General features: G+C 29.4%; 2 protein-coding genes across 3 annotated transcripts; one reads left to right on the top strand and one right to left on the bottom strand.

Annotated features, from left to right (window-relative positions):
• The first annotated feature begins 7,047 nt into the window (after positions 1-7,047).
• Positions 7,048-11,370, top strand: WNK3 (WNK family serine/threonine-protein kinase 3). The gene is made up of 8 exons (XM_039038659.2): positions 7,048-7,490; positions 7,683-7,720; positions 7,974-8,201; positions 8,283-8,506; positions 8,617-8,774; positions 9,668-9,851; positions 9,949-10,083; positions 10,196-11,370. The coding sequence occupies exons 1-8, from the start codon at positions 7,404-7,406 to the stop codon at positions 10,954-10,956; spliced, it is 1,815 nt and encodes a 604-aa protein (XP_038894587.1). The 5' UTR covers positions 7,048-7,403; the 3' UTR covers positions 10,957-11,370.
• Positions 11,371-11,832: 462 nt separating this feature from the next.
• On the bottom strand, positions 11,833-14,511 carry LOC120083107 (protein DEHYDRATION-INDUCED 19 homolog 5-like). 2 transcript variants are annotated; one of them, XM_039038660.2, is made up of 5 exons: positions 14,219-14,511; positions 13,800-13,942; positions 13,364-13,441; positions 13,084-13,283; positions 11,833-12,421 (listed from the first exon to the last, which is right to left on the bottom strand). In XM_039038660.2, the coding sequence occupies exons 1-5, from the start codon at positions 14,295-14,297 to the stop codon at positions 12,325-12,327; spliced, it is 597 nt and encodes a 198-aa protein (XP_038894588.1). In that variant the 5' UTR covers positions 14,298-14,511; the 3' UTR covers positions 11,833-12,324. The 2 variants fall into 2 exon arrangements, with proteins under 2 accessions (XP_038894588.1, XP_038894589.1); XM_039038661.2 differs by having other exon boundaries at positions 13,800-13,915; positions 14,219-14,440.
• Positions 14,512-18,275: the final 3,764 nt, after the last annotated feature.

The raw sequence follows: 18,275 nt of genomic DNA, 5'->3' as shown, positions 1-18,275 counted from the left end.
GCTTATAAAATCTTTAATATCTACCGCAACAAAAATAAGTTTTCCAATAAGGTTTGAATATTGCTACTAACAAGTTTGGTTTAGTCTTCAAAATGTATTCTTCCAAAAAGATTTAACATTGCTACCAACAAATTCGGATTCAGTCCTACACAAATTATTTTTAAATGTGGGTTATATATATATCAAACATATCAAAATTTATTAACATTAAACTTAAACATAGTCATCATGGACATAAAAAGATCAATTCGTTTTTAATTATCATTCAAAAGTTGGTCTAAAACATGATTATCACATAATTTCAAACATAATTATTACAAAACTCAAGTCACAACAAACATAAATTCTCATTTATCACCCTCCCCCACTACCCAACTATATTTTTCACAACAATAACAAATTCAATAGGGTTGGCAAAATTTCTCGTGGAGTCGGGATGTTGGAGGGGATTGTGAGTCCTCAATAGGGTTGGTAAAATTTCCCGCAAGGTCGAGTCCGGGCCCCGCCCAATCGAGACGAGGAATCTCTAGTTTGACCAAGGATTGGATAAAATCGAGGACCTCTTTAGTTGAGTCTAAGAACTATAATTTTCATTAAAGTGATTTACAATGAATATTTAATTTAATATAAATAGAATGGACATTGTACTTATATATAACTTAATGCCTAAATTTTATTAATTGATTATGAGAAAAAAATTATCTGTATTTAAAAAAAAACAAATATTTGTAAGAAAAAAAATAGAAAAACTAATTAAATGGAAAATATATTTGTAACTGGAGAAAATTGTACCTTTGTAGTTCAATAAAATTCAAAGTTGACTAAAAATATTTTTCAAATGTATTGAATGGTAAAAATACACATGTGCATTTGGACGTGGTAAAACTTTTTTGGATTATGTTCCCCTCTCTCAAATTCAAAATTTACAAACCATGTCATCTATCATTCGACCTCATCAACGGGCCTGAAGCTCAAAGGTCGATCGAAGTCCAGTCCAAACTCGATCCAAGCTTAGTCCAAAATCAACGTTGACTACTCCAATTCAGCCTAGTCCTTTTATTCGTTTGATTGGGTGTGGATCACCATTTTGATAATATAGGTTGCTTGTTTGAGCCATATTTGGATCGATTCATTGGGCTTATCATTAGACCAACCCAAATATGTATACGTATATATAATTTTTCATATATTATATTTTATACATTAAAAATGTAAATTTTTTAAAATTCTCTTTTAATTATACTTAGATATATTGTAATTTTAAGTTAATATTAATTTTTTAAAAAGTAAAATCTAATAAAATTTTCTAAGAGAATTAAATAATAAATAAAACCTTATAATATCATTAATTTTATCTAAAAAATAATAAATATATAAATTTAATTTAATTTAATACAAATTTAATAATGTTTCTGTTAAGAAACACTAACATATACATATATATTTTTAAATAATTAATATTCAATAGACTAATCCAATGGACCGTTCCAAACTCAACCCAAACTCGACTCAAACTTTGATCCAAAGAATAAGTCTAGGGGTTGGATCATATGCTTGGTTATTGAAGGTTGGATCGGTCCAATCCAAATCCAAACAATGCATTAGGCCCTTAAACTCGGGCCTATGTCGAATATGTGCCTTTACTTTTTAGTATCGGGTTAAGCCAATTTTAATTTCATCTCTCATTATCTTCCATCCATCCCAACTCTCTCTTGCACCTATAAATAACATAAAAATGTCATAAATAAATTTTTATGTTAAAAAAATTCTTTTACTCACATTCAATAAATAAATAATATACCAACATTTTCTTTTATCATATAATCAAACTATTACACTTCTCTACACAAATGTTATTAAAAAAAATTAATAATTATCATTTATTATTTAATATCAAAGAACTTCAAAAAGTTTTGTAACCTCTCTATTTCATACTTCTATAAAAGGGTTCATTCTCACTAGGTTTTTTTTCTTTCATTTTATATTTTTTTTCTTTTCTACTTGATTTATTTATTTTATTTCTAAGGTTAATTTCTTGATTACTATAGTGGACCGCTCGCCTTTTCAAAATTTTGAATCAGTGTTAATTGGTGAAGGGTAATTTATTATCTAATGACTCTTTCCTTTTTTTCCGACAATAATTTTAGATTTTTCTTCTTTATCTTCTTCATATTTATATATATATATTCTCTATATTATATTTTTTTAGGTTAGTTTCTTAATTATTGCAACAAACTACAGTTTTTTCAATTTTCAAAGTAATCTTCTTTTAACGTCGTCTTTAAATAAGTTCAAATCAGTTTAGAAATAGACAACAATATTAAATATGTAACCTAAACAATTAAACAAAAACCATTCATTTCTTTGGTACAAAGAAGTTGCTTTTTAGCACCATTTGTTTAATCGAGTCCATATTAAAATTAAATAATAAAATTTTGAAATTAAAATTAGAATATTAGCTAAAAATTTAAATTTTAAAAAATAAATTAAATTAACTAAAGAAAGAATTCTAAATTATATTAAATATTTTAGATTCAAAATTTGAAAATGAAATTAGTTTTAATATTTTTTTAAGATTATATAAGAATCTAAAACAGGGTATTATACATGGTGCATTTGTTATAAATTATGAATTTGTTTGATTTATTCATTAAATATTTGATTTAATTAAAATAGAATGTATATTTTAGTTATATTCTTGAACTTAACAATGCCTATATTTTATTAATTTATTATGAAAAATCAGAAAATTTTGAATTTAAAAAGATAACAAATATTTATACCAAAAAAATAAAAAATAATAATTAAACGGGAAATATATTTTCAACCATGAAGAAAATGATTAAATTGTAGCACAATAAAATATGGAGAGTTAAAATAATCTAAAAATATTTTTCAAATATATTAAAATGTAAAAACATACGTGATAATAAACTGGTAATATGATGATAGCTACCAAACCATGATAAATTTTTTTAAAAGAATAATGATTATAGTAATTATATTTAAACAATTAATAATAAGAAAATTCTTATAAATATTTACACTTTAGAGAAAAAAATTCAAAAAAATACTACTACTCTTAAATCTTTTTGCTATAAAGTGTAAGTATTTTTAAATATTTTTTATATTTAAAAAGACTCCTTAATAATAAATATTTTTTATTCCGATATTCATAATACCCCTAAACGATAATTTTAATTGGGTTAAAAAATAAAATGAAGAGTACTTTGAGACTAAATTTGCAAGTATAGTGAGATATTTTTGGATTTTTAAAAATTAAAATATGATGAAATATTTTATATAATAGAGTTGAATTACAACTAATCTCAAAACTAAAAATATTTATAATAATTAGCATTTTTCTCACACAATATTTTGTTAATTATTGCATGTAAATTATAATTAAATATTTTATTTAATTTTTATTTTATGGTCTGGTAAAAAACAAAACAAGAACTCTTTTTATTGTAGAAAGAAAACAACAATGGCGTGTTTTAAAAAAAAATAAATTCAAATTTTGAAAAATAAATTTTAAAATTCATAAAGTAATAAAATAAGAGTTAAAATTTTATAACTTTGTTAAATTTTAATTAATTAATAATGAATTTTGAAAAATTTACCTTAATTCTATAATTGATTTTTTAAGAAGAAAATCTATTAATGAATAATGTGAGTTGGAATAACTTTGACAATTTACATGAACAATACTAAAAAAGAAAAAAAAATATCAAATTGGTTTTGATAAAAGTGGAGACTATACAGTGCTAAGACTAATTAGTATGTTTTACACCTAAAAGGTGTAAGGGTAAAATTCATTTTTTTTTTTTTGTCGTCTGTATTAGTTTTTTGCATCATGAATAAAAAAAAAATACTCAACTGATTATTTCATTAACAAATTTTTCAATTATTATACGTAATTTTCACAATATTCATTTCCCTTTTGATATTGAAAATGATTGAGAAGTTGGACCTTTTTTATCAAGATGTCTAATGATTGAAACAGAAATTCGATCTTATATTTCAGATTGGATATCAATCGAGTATTCAGTAAAAGTTAATGTTTCAATTCAAATAACTCTCTATATGAAATTATAAATGTTACCTCTCCATTGTCTATTGAATATGCTAATCCTTATATTAGAAACAATGCCTTATGCAACTATTCGATGTTGGTTTTTAGGGTTGTTTGAAGATTTAAAACAAGAATGGTTCCACAACTTACTAGCACTTTAATTGCATTTTCTCGAGAATCAAGAACTTTCTCAACATAGTCGTAGGTAGAAACAATTGTTTCGACACAAACTTGGATGTAAAATAGGAGGGTGAAAGCAAATTAGTTTTCTTATTTGCTCTCCGAAAATCCAGAAGAAAATAAAACTTCAGTTGTAGTAGTTTTGTTTTGACGAACCAAACAAGCACACCAATTTTATCACAATCTTATAAATATCATATTTGGAAAATCCATGATTTAAAAAAAAAAAAAAAAGATTGACAAATAAGGTCTTAATCTTTATAGATAAGTTATTGATTTTTTTTAAAATCTATGTTTGCATACTCTTAATAATTTGAGAAAAACTATTCACATGGTATTTTCTTTCATTAAAATTATTGTTATTATATAACAAATTTTGATAAAAATTAATTCCATGCAGCTAAATTAAATTATGGACTTACTTTTGTTAAAGGGGATCATGGTGAACATGATGAGGGTTGTTCAACTACAAATATTCATATTAGGTCCCACACATTTTTTATAATAATTATGATGAATTAATTTACCTTAAAATAATAGCTAAGAAATTTGATAATTGGTTGACACAACAACAAAATGAATTAGATAAACTTAAAAAAAAACATAAATGAACTATTTCAGAAGCTTTGTCTAAACTTACATTAAGTCTATTAGAAAGTTGCTGATTACAAACTAGTTTTACAATCTTGGAAGTTGGAAGTTCGAATATGAATCTTCTAATCAATTCGTTGAATTGACTTAAAAAGTAATGTTTTTTGAAAAAAAAAATCATTTTTATTTAATCCCTTTTAAAAAAAAAAAATTGTTTAAATACATTTTAAAAGTGTTTCAAAATCTATTATGAGTATTTGTCAAACACTTAATTTTTTTTTAAAATGACTTATTTTCCACAATGCATAGGTTAATATTCTCTAATTTTTAGTAGAAAATAAGTGAGACGTTCTATTACATGGTGTGATGGTGATATATTAGTGAATTCGTTAGAATATACCGAGCCAATAGAGAAAAGAGATGTAACATACTAAATTTTATTAATATTTTATACTAATTCGAACAATAAATTTTTTCATGCTACGTTCAATTTTTTTCTAGTTTCTTCTTTTTCTTTACACATATAAGTCTAATAAGATATTGATATGCCAGGCCAGCCTAAATTTGTTTTTTAAGAATAATTATTATAATAATTATATTTAAACAATTGATAATAGAGTCATTTTCAAATATAGAAAAATGAACTAAAATATTTATAAAATATAATAAAATTTTAGAATTATCAATGATAGACATCGATAGAAACGCTAAAGTCTATCAGTGATATTGATAAACACTATAGAAGTCTATCAGTGTCTATCAACGTCTATCATTAATAGTTCTAAAATTTTGATATATCTTGTAAATATTTTTAACAATTTTACCATTTGAAATAATTTTCCTTAATAATAAGTATTTTTTTTGTTTAATTATTCAAAATACATCTAACACTAAACAATAATTTTGATAAGGTTAAATTTTTTTTTACAAATATAATGATTTTAGAAAATTGATTTTTTTATAAATAATTTATTAAATTTGAGTTTCTATAATCATTCTAATGTTTGATTCTACATTTTTAATGATTTTCATCACCTCATTTATAACTTAGTCACTTTTGTTGCTTATTTTAAAATTAAAATTATTTAACGACATTTTTGCATTTTATAGATTAAAAGTACAATGAAATATTTTATATTGTAGAGGTGGAATTGAAACTAATCTCAAAATTTAAAATATTTAAAATAGTTTAAGGTCTTTTTTGTTCCAATCCAAATTTTATTTTATGTTTTCAGGTTCAATGAATTTTGCATATGTTTTGCAAATAACTCAAATTCTGTTTTTGAAAACTGTTTTCAAATTTTGTGATCAAAACAGTAAAAAAATTTAAAACAATATTTTTTATGTTTTCGTTATATCTCGATTTTGAATTTTGAAATTTAAAATGTTGAATTATATTAAATAAAGGTAAAAAAACACATTTATGAACCAAATTCATTTTTTTAAAAAAATAAAATATATATTATATGATGTATTATAACTTAAATTTGGCTAATTTTAAGTTTGGTACCTATGATTTGGATAAAGTTAAAAGTTAGTTCACATGATTTTGAAATTTAGAATTTAATTCCTATAGTTTGATAGTTTATGTGTTTTGTTAAATCCTCTTAAATAATTTCTATCATACTATTTATTATGAAGTTTTTATCAAATTATATGGGTATTACAACTAGTTTAAAATTGTTTAGCATAGAATTCAATTTCTAAATTTTGCTACTAAATATATAGTTAAAAATATGAAATACAACCCTATTTTCATTTAACAAATTTATGTTTCAAAATTCTCTGTCAAACAAACTCTTAATTTTTTTTTCACATACTACTTTATTAATTGAATATTGTTTGTGAATTATAATTAAATAACTAATTTAATTTTTATTTTATGTTCTAATTAGAAAATAAAAACTTTTTTTCCCGTAGAAAGGGAAAAAAAATGACCTGTTCTCTAACAAATAATGTGAATTCATCTTTTTCAACTAATAATGGATTCAATTTCCCCTTTTAAGTTTATGATTTTTAATCATTATAATTAAATTAAATTGTAAAAATTAACTAAAGACAAATTTTATTTTCAATAAAATTAGCCATTAATTAGTAACTAGGTTCAATATGGATAAATATAAATTTCACACGCTAGCCTAGTTTTTTAAAAAAGATTATTAGGATTCTGTTTTTTTGGATGATGAGCCAAAAAAAAAGTTGACTTTTTTTCTCAATGTGTTTAGAGAAAAAAATAAAAAAAATAGGAATTTGATAGGCGAGTCCTCTGTCACGGTCAGTCACAGTCGGTTAATCCCGCTCCAGCCTCCAACCCAAATAAGAGCCTCTTTGACGAAACTGTTCTTTTTTCCCTCTCTTTGGCTTTTGTTTATTCATTCATCTAAAAGTTAAAAACCATTTTTTTTCTTTTGGGTTTTGTTCGAATCTGGAGGAAGTTTCTTTATTCTGGGTTTTTCCTCAAATCATCATTGGGTTATTGAAAAATTTGTAGAATCTGTTTTTACAGTGATTGAGGGATCTGGGTTTCTTTTCATTCAGCCATTGATCCGAGACGAGAATGTCTCAGGATTTGTCATTGGATCAAGACCTGGATGAATCTGATCCCGAGTTTGTCGAGATTGATCCTACTGGTCGATATGGAAGGGTAAATAATATTGCCTAATTTTGTATTTAGTTGACATTTTCGATTCATACTCCTTAGATTGTACTTGCTGAATCCTTTTTCTCATTGGTTGGAGCCTTGTGAATGCTTATAAGGGATTGAACTTATTTTCAAAACATATACTGTTTGACCCTTTTTTTTCTCTTTTTCTTTTATTTTTTGGTTGTTTTGCAGTATAAGGAAATTTTGGGCAAAGGGGCATTCAAAAGGGTGTATCCTTCTTTCCATTTTGTGCATTTTCTGTTTTATACTGATTCTATCAATGAAATTAAAATTTGTATATCTGTCTCCTGCTTTTGGGATGAAATTTTGCGTCGCAGAGATGCCATTGAAAGTATGACTTTGGTGTGTTCTCTATTTTATACTGATTTAATCAAAGATATTAAATTTGTGTACTGTCTGCTGCGTTTTGGGATGAAATTTTTGTGGCAAATTGTGTGTTCTTGATCAAGATGTGGTGTATAGATATCGGGCTTTTGATGAGTTGGAAGGAATTGAAGTAGCTTGGAATCAGGTTAAGGTTACAGATCTATTGCGAAACTCTGAAGATTTGGAGCGACTTTATTCAGAAGTTCATTTGCTTAAGACATTGAAGCACAAGAACATAATCAAATTTTATAATTCATGGGTTGATACAAAGAATGAAAACATTAACTTCATTACTGAGATATTCACTTCAGGGACACTACGACAGTGAGTCTTGTACCCTTGGCTCTTCAGGTTTTATTTTTCTTCTTTTAACTATACTTTATCATATATTTTGAATACTTGTAGATATAGAAAGAAACACAAACATGTTGATTTGAGAGCATTGAAAAAGTGGTCCAGGCAGATATTAGAGGGCCTTCTGTATCTTCATAGTCATGATCCTCCAGTTATACATAGAGATTTAAAATGTGACAATATCTTTGTAAATGGCAACCAAGGTGAGGTGAAAATTGGCGATTTAGGACTTGCTGCCATTCTTCAACAAGCTCGTTCAGCCCACAGTGTCATTGGTGAGAATTGTGAACTTAAATAAGCCATCGAAGTTACTTAATATGAGAGTTGATGATTACATGTTCAGTTCATCAGTAAAATGACTTGATTTGTGATCTAATGATTTCAGGGACACCTGAATTTATGGCTCCAGAGCTGTATGAGGAGGAATACAATGAGCTTGTGGATATTTATGCCTTTGGCATGTGTTTGCTTGAGCTTGTAACCTTTGAATATCCATATATTGAATGTGCAAATGCTGCTCAAATATATAAGAAGGTCACATCAGTAAGGGCTCCTGATCTTTTTCTTAAAAAAAAAAAGCTTTTGTATTCCATGTAGTACCTACTACCTAAATACTAATAATGCTTGTTTATTCTTTAACTTTCTTTCTGGAATTTAAGTAGCCTACAATGTCTTTAGATCAGATCTACCATTTAGATCAATCTTGGATGAAGTGTGGATACGGTATGCATAATGCAGCCTTGTAGGTTTCATTAGGACTCAAACACCATATCATATAGGAAATAGTATTGAGTTTCATCATGTGCATTGCTCTACCGAAGTATTCCTATCAAACTCTACCGAAGTATTTTTAGTCCAAATTTATGCCAATTGAACTATGCTCATGTTGGCTTGTGTATTCGATCTTCGAAATTTGAGCCATTCGATTTTCATTTATGGTCTTTAGTTGATAGCAAGAGAAAATATATTATGTTATTCCCAAGTAAATAGCTTTTGGTATGATTTCTCCGTTGCTATATAAAGCCTTCGTTTTCTAGTGGAGTTTTATAGCATTTAAACAAAGAACTCTACGTGTGTTTCCATGTGATGCTACGTTCTACCAAGTCTTTTTCTTTTCTTTTTCCTCGCTTCAACTCTAAAATGAACCACTCGTTGTTTGAAGCCTAGTTCTAATCTTTAATGTGAAATTTGCAGTAGTTCTCCTTGAAATTTTGGAACATTTTACAAGTAATTGGAATTATGAACCTAATTCAAATAGGTAATGGTAAATATTTGAAGTCTTAAAACGTTAAAAAAAATTCTCTACCATTCAAATACAGCTAACTTTTTAAGTCAAATATTTTATGTCTGGATTAGGTTGGTCGTTTCCTAACCCTGTTATTTGCAGGTTCCTTGAAAAGGTTTTTAAGCATTTATTATTTTCCTTTTGTTTCTAGGGGATTAAACCAGCTTCATTGGCAAAAGTTACTGATTTAGGAGTGAGAACATTTATAGAAAAATGTATTGCAAATGTCTCTGATCGCTTACCTGCAAAAGATCTTTTAAGGGACCCATTTCTCCGAGCAGATGATGATCATGAAAGTATATCTCGTCATTTACAATCAAAGCTCCTTCATACAGGTAAATTAAAGGAAGTAATTCTCTTTCGATAGAAATTTTTGGGATGATAACGTATTGTTCTTTTATTTCATGACAATTGACATGACCATTACCGAAGAAAAAAGAGACCATGTTGATATTGATCGAAGTGTAGATGATGCTTCTGCTGAGACTAGCAGAGATTTCAGTATGCATGGTGAGAGAAAAGATGTCAACAAGATATTTCTCAAACTACGAATTGCAGATTCCATGGGTAAATTTCATATTTTTTGTCATCTCTTTATAGTTTTTGTATCAACTTTAGAAGAAAAATTACTCTATTGAAATTGCTAGTATTTCATTAACCATTTTTTAAATTGTTATAGGTAATTTTCGCAATATTCATTTCCCATTTGATATTGAAGCCGACACAGCAATTTCAGTTGCGAGTGAAATGGTTGAGGAGTTGGACCTTTCTGATCAAGATGTCTCCACAATTTCTGAAATGATTGAAACAGAAATTCGATCTTACATTCCAGATTGGATATCAGTTGAGTATTCCATAGATAATGTTGGAGCTGATGTTGCAATTTCTGATAGCTCTCCATCTGAAACAAGGAATGCTGCCTCTCCATTGTCTATTGAATCTGGTAATCTTGCATTAGAGGTAATGCCCTCAGGTCGCAAGTATTGGTCGGACTCTCCAAAAGGAATTGGTGGGTCTTCTCCTAATAAGCCAGGTCCTTCAAACTTATCTTTTACCTTAGATCATAATGTTGAATCGTCCAGTCACTTACATGGGGACAATCTAGATCATGCTGCTATAATCAAGGGACTAGAAAGTGAGTTGTTGTCAGAGGGTGGTGATCATGATGGGCAAGATGAGGGTAGCTCAACTACAAATATTCATGCTAACTCTGAGACACGTCTTTCAGAAGAGAACAATTATGATGAATCAGTTGAACTCAAAATAGTAGTTGAGGAACTTGAAAATTTGTTGGCACAACAACAAAAGGAATTAGATGAACTAAAGAAAAAACATAAATTAGCTATTTCAGAACTTTTGACTAAACTCACGCCTGAGTCCTACCAGAAAGTTGTAGAGATGTGTCAGCTAAAGCATTCTGATTTTGAGTTGGTTCTCTGAAATGTATTGCAAATCAAGCTGAAGATTCTGCTCGTGTTCTGAATGTAATGGTATCTTATTGTTCTCAAATGTAAATCAATTTACACAAATTCTCGTTTGGTAAAGACTAGTTTCCAATTTTCAAACTAGCTTTTTCTACCTTGGAAGTTGGATGATGAATCTTCTAGTCAGTTGATCCAGTTATGAAGCATGATGTTGGAGATGTTAAAGAGAGACTAACCAATGGATTGCGAAGCCATAAACTGACGTTGGCATCACTTCCTGGTATGTATTAAACATCTCTCATAAAGGATTTTGTGCATAGAATGCATAAAGATCTACCACCAATGTTCTCTTAGTTTTTAGTAAAGAATAGGTGAGATGGTTTATTATGTGGTGTGATGGTGATATACAAATTCTAAAAATTTTTTAGAAGATATTGATCTAAGAGAGGAGAAAAGACGTAACACACTTAATTTTATTAGTATTCTATACTATACTCTGACCTAGATAGTTGAAATTCTTTTAGATAGATTTTTGTACAGACAATAAATTTTTCTGCTATGTTCATTTCTTTTTTTTCCTGGCCGATATAAGTTTGAATGATAATCAGTCTTTTAATTGTAGCATGCTTGTTCTTCCATATTCTCCATGAATTGCCCAATTGCTTGTTTTATTTCCCAGATGTTATGCTTAAGAACATTTTCTCATATAGGATTCAGTTTCTTTTAACTAAAAGCATATTAGTTACTTTTTGCAATACGTCAAAAGAAAAATACTTCTTAGGTGATGGGACTAATCAATACTCGTAAAGAATATATATATAGACTAGACACAAAAATTTCCAGCTATTTCGCCAGCTAAAGGGCTGAAATTCTCTTGGCTTGCTCATGATTATTAAGTACATCTAAAATTCTTCATTTGTATAACTGAAAAATAGAGATAAACACTGTCGTGTTTAGTCTAGTACTGCATACATTATAAGATAAAGTTTTGCTGGAAATTATTCTACTCTGAACCTGCTGGGAGACTTTTAAAAGTCCGATAAATCCTAGCCTATAGTACATATTAAGGTAGCTGTCGTACTAATATTCTTACGCAAACTTCCGGTTACTAGTTAAAGAAGTTCCAGTTTCTACCAAGTTTGCAATGATACATCTATATATATATATATATACGTATATGTAAAACAGCAGCTTTTGCCACAGTGTTGAGACATTTGAACACAAATGATTCCTCTGGCTTAACTGATATCTGAAATATTGCCCTATCAAAATCGAGCACCAGTCGTAGAACATTATGCCGATCGATACAACTTCCCCGGGGACCAATTAGTGATGAATATTAACTGCAGCACCACAGAAGCAATCACAGATGATGGGAAGAGACTTAAAAAATGGTTGATGTGATTAATTGTTGTACAAAAGATGCTCTCTGATTCAACTCTTCACTGTTCTGGCTTCTTTCCAGCAACTGTGAACTATTACTGCAAAACCCAAAAAGCAAATTGGAAGAATAACCATTAAATGCTGAGCTATCACATCCCCTAAAGCAGTCAACAAGTGAGAATCGAAATGGTATGCATAAGCAAGTTGGTATCTTCATGGTGTTGAGCAAAACTGAAATGGTAAGGCTAAGGCGATATCAATAGCGATCCAGTTTGGACCGTGTGAAAATTTGAATTTGGAACCAACTGTATATTTGATAAGATGTTGCAAATATATTAGCTTAAGTTCGTATCAGTAGGATGAAAGTACTTGAAACAATTTCAATTGTGCAATCAAAACTGTCGGGAATCTTTTTCTTTTTCTTTTACTTCACTTTTCTTGGATCCTTACAAACCACTATTGGAAAAGTACATTTCAACCAGGAAATGGCTTCTCTATCTCCGAAGTTAAATGATCACAGTAAGTCTATCCATTAAAGTTGTAGGTTAAACTTTGAGCAAAAGACAAACCAAGAAAAATGAAACGCTAACCTGTTTGGATTGACTTTCTAAAACACTTTTTTTGCACTTATAAACACTTATTTAAACAGTTAGAAAGTCAATACAAGCACACCAAGTTTATGGACTTGGTTTGTAAACTTTCAAAAGATCACCCACCTTGAATGGATCCAGTTATATTTGAACTAGCAATTGAAACTCACCTTTCGACATTAGCAGCAACTGAGGCATCGTTTTCAGAACGGTCATCTCTCTCGACAGATTCAGGGTCTGAGAAAGGAATGCTGCAGATAAAGGGTAGAAGGGGATCAGGTGCAGATCCATTTCTTTTATCGCTGCTCTTTGTTATCAGCTTCTTGGAATTAAATATAGAAGAGACAGATTTCTCAGGTTTTCTCCTCCTCTGCAATGATGGTAATATTTTTGCTTAAACCAATTGATCATTATTACAGCCATGAAAGCAATCGGGTGAACAGAAAATACCTTTATTGAGCTTGCATGATGTGCTGTAAAATGTCCAATTACATCTTTCCCTAGACTGGCTGCACATAGGGGACAAACCTGAGAGGAAAGCAATGTCAAAGAGCAGCCCTCTTATTGAATCTAAAATCTACTAAAACGCATCTTCCACTATATCATTTTTGCTTTTGCTTTAGAGCATCTAGAAAGTATAGAATAAACATGAACGTCAAACTATTCCTTAAATTCAATCAAATACAGATGGCAGATGAAACCTTATTTCAAACAACAAAAGTTTCTCCAGCTTCAAATGAAAAAGAAAAATCCTAGCTTGTAAACTGAAATCATATAAACCAAGCAGCAAGCACAAACTTATCTGTACATAAACAATTACTAATAAGCCATAAGTAATCATTGAATGTAGAAAAGAAAAAAGGGGATATTAAAAGCATGTAAGTACTGCATTTCTGAAGTCAAAGCAGTGCTCTTCTTGCAAATGGCTACAAAGTACTTGAACTTCGATATCCACATAACAGTAAGGGCATGAAAAGTAAGGTCGTGAATCATCTTCTCCATCTGAGTCATCCAGAATTATATGGTTACCTATTCAAAGTTTCATCAAATAAGCCATGAAATTCAAAAGCTAGAAAGCTCAATTCACACTCAAAAATGAAATCAGAACTCAAAATGTCACTCTGAAAAGTAACCCCTTCTCCAACACCCCCCCTCCCCCACCCCCACCCCAAACCAAAAAAAAAAAAAACCCAAATCTTCTGTTTGATAGCTAAATCAAGAGAAAACCTCAAAAAGTAGAAATGAAAGCAAAATCAAGAAACCCAGATGAGAAAATCAGTAAAAAAGTTGAAAAAACACAAGTACCAGAATGAAGCATGGCGGCTTGGACAGCAGAAAGTTGATCAGTGGGATGAACTCTTGAGGCCCAAAAATTGAGCTCCATAGCTTGATTCTGTGTTACAGAGCAAGTCTGAAGTCAGATTGTGAGAAGACAAGTGTGTGAAACGAGGAATTGGGCAAATGGGTGTCGATAACTTTGGGAAGAAGAAAGAAAGGAAAAAGAAAAAACTATCCTTGTCATCAGCTTGGGCCTGGTGGATGGGTTGTGTGGTGCGGTGTCTGCTTATTCATATACTGACCCATTTTTTCACAAAAGCCGAAAGCTTTCTGACACACAAAAGCTGTTTATCTATTGGATGACACGTGGGCTTTACCAAAAATTCTAACTTTTTTCACTCATTAATTAATCACTCTATCCAATAATTTGTTAACAACTTAAACAATGGAATAACAAAGCAAAATCAGCCAACCAAATGCCAAAATCATTTTTTTTCAAAGAGAATATACAGAGATAGAGAAAAGTTTAAGAAATTAAGGTTAGGAAGAGACAACCTAACAGAGGCATGAGGTTACAACTTACGGCTTAGCAAAAAGTTCTCTCTTTTCTTTTTTTTTTTCTTTTGGTATAAAGCTTTAGAGTGACTTTGAGCATTGGCTTTCAGCTTTGGACAGTGGATCTCACAAGCAAAAACGACACAGTTGGGTGGGTCATTCTCTCTTTAAAAGTTAGTAAATAAGATTTGAAAAAATAATTGAGTATGTCCTAGTTAATTTACTTTTTATATACTTTTGATAGCGGGTGATTCCTTATCATTTTCATATGCAAGGGTGAGAGTCACATAAAAGCTTATAGTATATTATATGGAGGTAGTGGCAGATCCAGAAATTTTGTTGACGGAGATTTTATATAATTTAGTAAAAATAAATATAATGAGTGGGATTTGAACCTATGACTAAAGGGCTAGAAGACAAATTTACCACTGAGTTAGTTAATGATTTTGATATCATGCAAGTTATATATAGAGAGAATATAAAGTTGAGGGGGACTTGTGCCTCCCTTGGATCTATAATAAATTTGCCCATATACGTATGGAGGTAAGACTAGTTGTTAGACCTTCATATTCACAGTTGTATGCTATCTAAGTTGTTATCGTTCCTGAAGGAACAGTGAAGTTTGAATGCAGAAGCGGGATCATCCCAATTTCATTTTTACAAAATAAAATTACAAAATATTCAAATTATGCATAATAAAAAATAAAAAAAATTACAGCATGCTAAGGAGGGAATTAGGAAAGGAAAACAACTTACCCTTGAAGAACCAATTCTTCGTGAGATCCCTCCTTCCGATCACAAACTCTTCATCTAAATCTCGATCTCAAAAAACTGAAATACCAAATTACCACCACCACAAGAGGACCTACTGTATTCTTCTTAGGGGATGAGAATAAGCAAGAGTGGTGGGCTCTGCTAAGATTTTGAGAAGAGGGGAAAGATTTTTGAGAGAGAAGAAAAACAAATTTTCTTTTGTGTGTTCTTGGGCAAAAAAAACAGAGAGATCGAAAAATCACCTATGTGAATCTTTTGTGAAGAAGATGAAGACCACTTCACGTTACCATGATCAATCAAGAGAGAAAAGAGGCGGAGGGAACTCTCTCCCAAATTAATTTCAAAAAATTAATTAATTAAAATTTAACAAATAATTTAATAAATAACAATTATTTAACCTACATACATACATACATATATATATACACATACATACATACATACATACTATATATATATATATATATATATATATAACCACCTTATCATATAGTATATATTAAACTATATGTTATATCAAATATAACACATAGCCTATAGATATTATATTGTATCAAATACGATATAACCTATAGTTTTATTTCTCTCAATAATACATGGTATTTAATATAAATCATATTTATACTAAATTTAATTATATGAATCTCATCCATACAATTAGTATTTGAGTCATACTCAAATATTTAATTTCTCTAGAAAGAAACTTTATATTATAATGCATCAAATACATTATATTAACTATATCACATATAATTAATTTAAATTAATTATATCATATATAATTAATTCCCTCAACTAATTTAAACCATTCAAATTAATCCAAAATTAATTATTAATAATTCTTATTGAGCTACAGAGAGAACCTGTGGATCTGTAGATTGAAGCTCCAATGGTATTTGGATAATTAATTAAACTCCTTAAATTAAATTATTCAACATTCATGAATTGTCGGTCACTCCACTAAAGATCGACACTCTTCGCACTATAGTTATATTTCTGTGTCCATTAGATATAATCAATCAAAAATGCGATGACCCTTCACAAATTGATCGTTAGTACAGTTGAACCAAAATTACCGCTTTACCCATGTAGTTTCGTCTAACTCCTTTAAGTAGCACTAATCCCTCTAATGAACAATAAATCATAATCCAACTATGACCAAATCCCTTTCGGGCCAAGAGAGGGTGTGGCCACATTGTTCAAACCTCAGAATCAGCTCTTAAGGGAGCAATTTATCTACTTACCCCGACATCAGGGAAAGATTGAAGTCTATCTTGTGTAGCTGTGTTCCCAGCTCCCCAATCAGACGAATTCCCAAAATGGTGCCTATTGAATTGGCGATCTGATCACTCGCATTCATGCAAATCAAAGGACCGCCTTCATAGGCAGAAGTTCACAACTCACTCAAGATTTAGGTGAAATATAAGTCTCTACTATTAATAGTGTTATATAATGAGGCTAGTCATTTTGTGGTCCGATCTTATACAAACTCTTTGTATAGGATACGCCTACTCACTTGTCTCTACATGAATGATCAGTATCATATTATTTGTAGTACTTTACAACACTTCTAACATTTACAAAACGGGTTGTATCTATAGATTCCCTATATCCAGTCTTATCCATCTACTACGACCGTTTAGCTTATCGTTTAAATATGATCTACCCGTATGCCTCTACATACATGTTTAAATTACATAAATTAACCTAGAATTTTTATTTATTGGATTGAGTGTACGCTCATAAAATAACAATTATTTTAATAACAACAATTTGTTTATACAAAGTTTATAAATTAAAAGAATAGAAAAGAGATTTAGAACACGAATCTCAACCGATTAGCCTAGGACAATTATTTTTTCAAACATTTGGGAAAACATTTTTCTCTGATTTCATTTGCTTCAAAATGGGAGTGGATGTTGCAAAATATACCTTAAATTGATTGACTTGTTGGAGAATGAGAGTAAGTGTTGCAGAATCACCCACTCAATCTTAAGAAGAAAGTGTGATTGTGACGCACCCATGTTTTTACTACTACTTAAACTATCAAACCACACAGTTTTTCATGCAGGAATCTTTATTTCTTTTTCTAAAATAATGTTTTTGAGTTTTGTGTGCTATGTTTTGGAGTGGCTGGAAAATAAAATAAAAAAGTTGGAGCCCACTCCCAAATATTGCTTTAAAATTTGTATTATTGGGTCTAAAATCAAATATTGTTTTTTCATTTCTGACTCATCAAACCAAAAGGAAAAGCCAATAGATATTCTATTTCTTTGCTGTTCCAAATGTTTCTATTTTGCTTGGTCGCATATGATAATGTTTTAAAAATCAAAACTTTTCTCCTTTTGTGTTCTTTAGAAAAGGATATATATTGTGTTTTAGCACTTTTAAGTTGCACATTTTATTTCGACTTTTTGGTTTGATTTAGGAACAAACGTTTAGGATGTAATTTGTCATTATCTAAAAATGAATACTTGAGTGTAGTCTAACTTTATACGATCTACTTCAATCACACAACGAAAAAAATTAAAAGTGTTTGTTAGGAGAACAGTATAATTGGACAATCAAATTGACAAAAAAAAATATTACAATTCTAGATGCATCCAAACATGTTAAAATTGACATATATTTATTTGAAGAATTCAATTGAAAAATGTTCACCTGAAGACATTTTGAATTGAGAAACAAAACAAAAGAAAAAAAAATAAAAAGAGTTTGTTTCGAGATCAACTGTAGTTGGACAATTGAGTGGACT

The sequence above is a fragment of the Benincasa hispida genome, chromosome 8 (genome assembly GCF_027475165.1).
Source record: "Benincasa hispida cultivar pf3 chromosome 8, pf3_genome.v1.1, whole genome shotgun sequence".
NCBI classification, from domain to species: Eukaryota; Viridiplantae; Streptophyta; class Magnoliopsida; order Cucurbitales; family Cucurbitaceae; genus Benincasa; species Benincasa hispida.
This window is presented reverse-complemented; position numbering and strand designations above follow the sequence as displayed.

Bases quoted from the DNA above. Each gene is read 5' to 3' on its own strand.
- WNK3 (XM_039038659.2), top strand. From the start codon at position 7,404: ATGTCTCAGGATTTGTCATTGGATCAAGACCTGGATGAATCTGATCCC. The intron at 8,202-8,282 runs GTGAGTCTTGTA...GAATACTTGTAG, and splicing joins ACTTCAGGGACACTACGACA to ATATAGAAAGAAACACAAAC. The intron at 9,852-9,948 runs GTAAATTAAAGG...CCATTACCGAAG, and splicing joins ATCAAAGCTCCTTCATACAG to AAAAAAGAGACCATGTTGAT.
- LOC120083107 (XM_039038660.2), bottom strand. From the start codon at position 14,297: ATGGAGCTCAATTTTTGGGCCTCAAGAGTTCATCCCACTGATCAACTT. The intron at 13,943-14,218 runs GTACTTGTGTTT...AACTTTGAATAG, and splicing joins AGCCGCCATGCTTCATTCTG to GTAACCATATAATTCTGGAT. The intron at 13,442-13,799 runs GTACTTACATGC...CTTTCCTCTCAG, and splicing joins GCTTTGACTTCAGAAATGCA to GTTTGTCCCCTATGTGCAGC.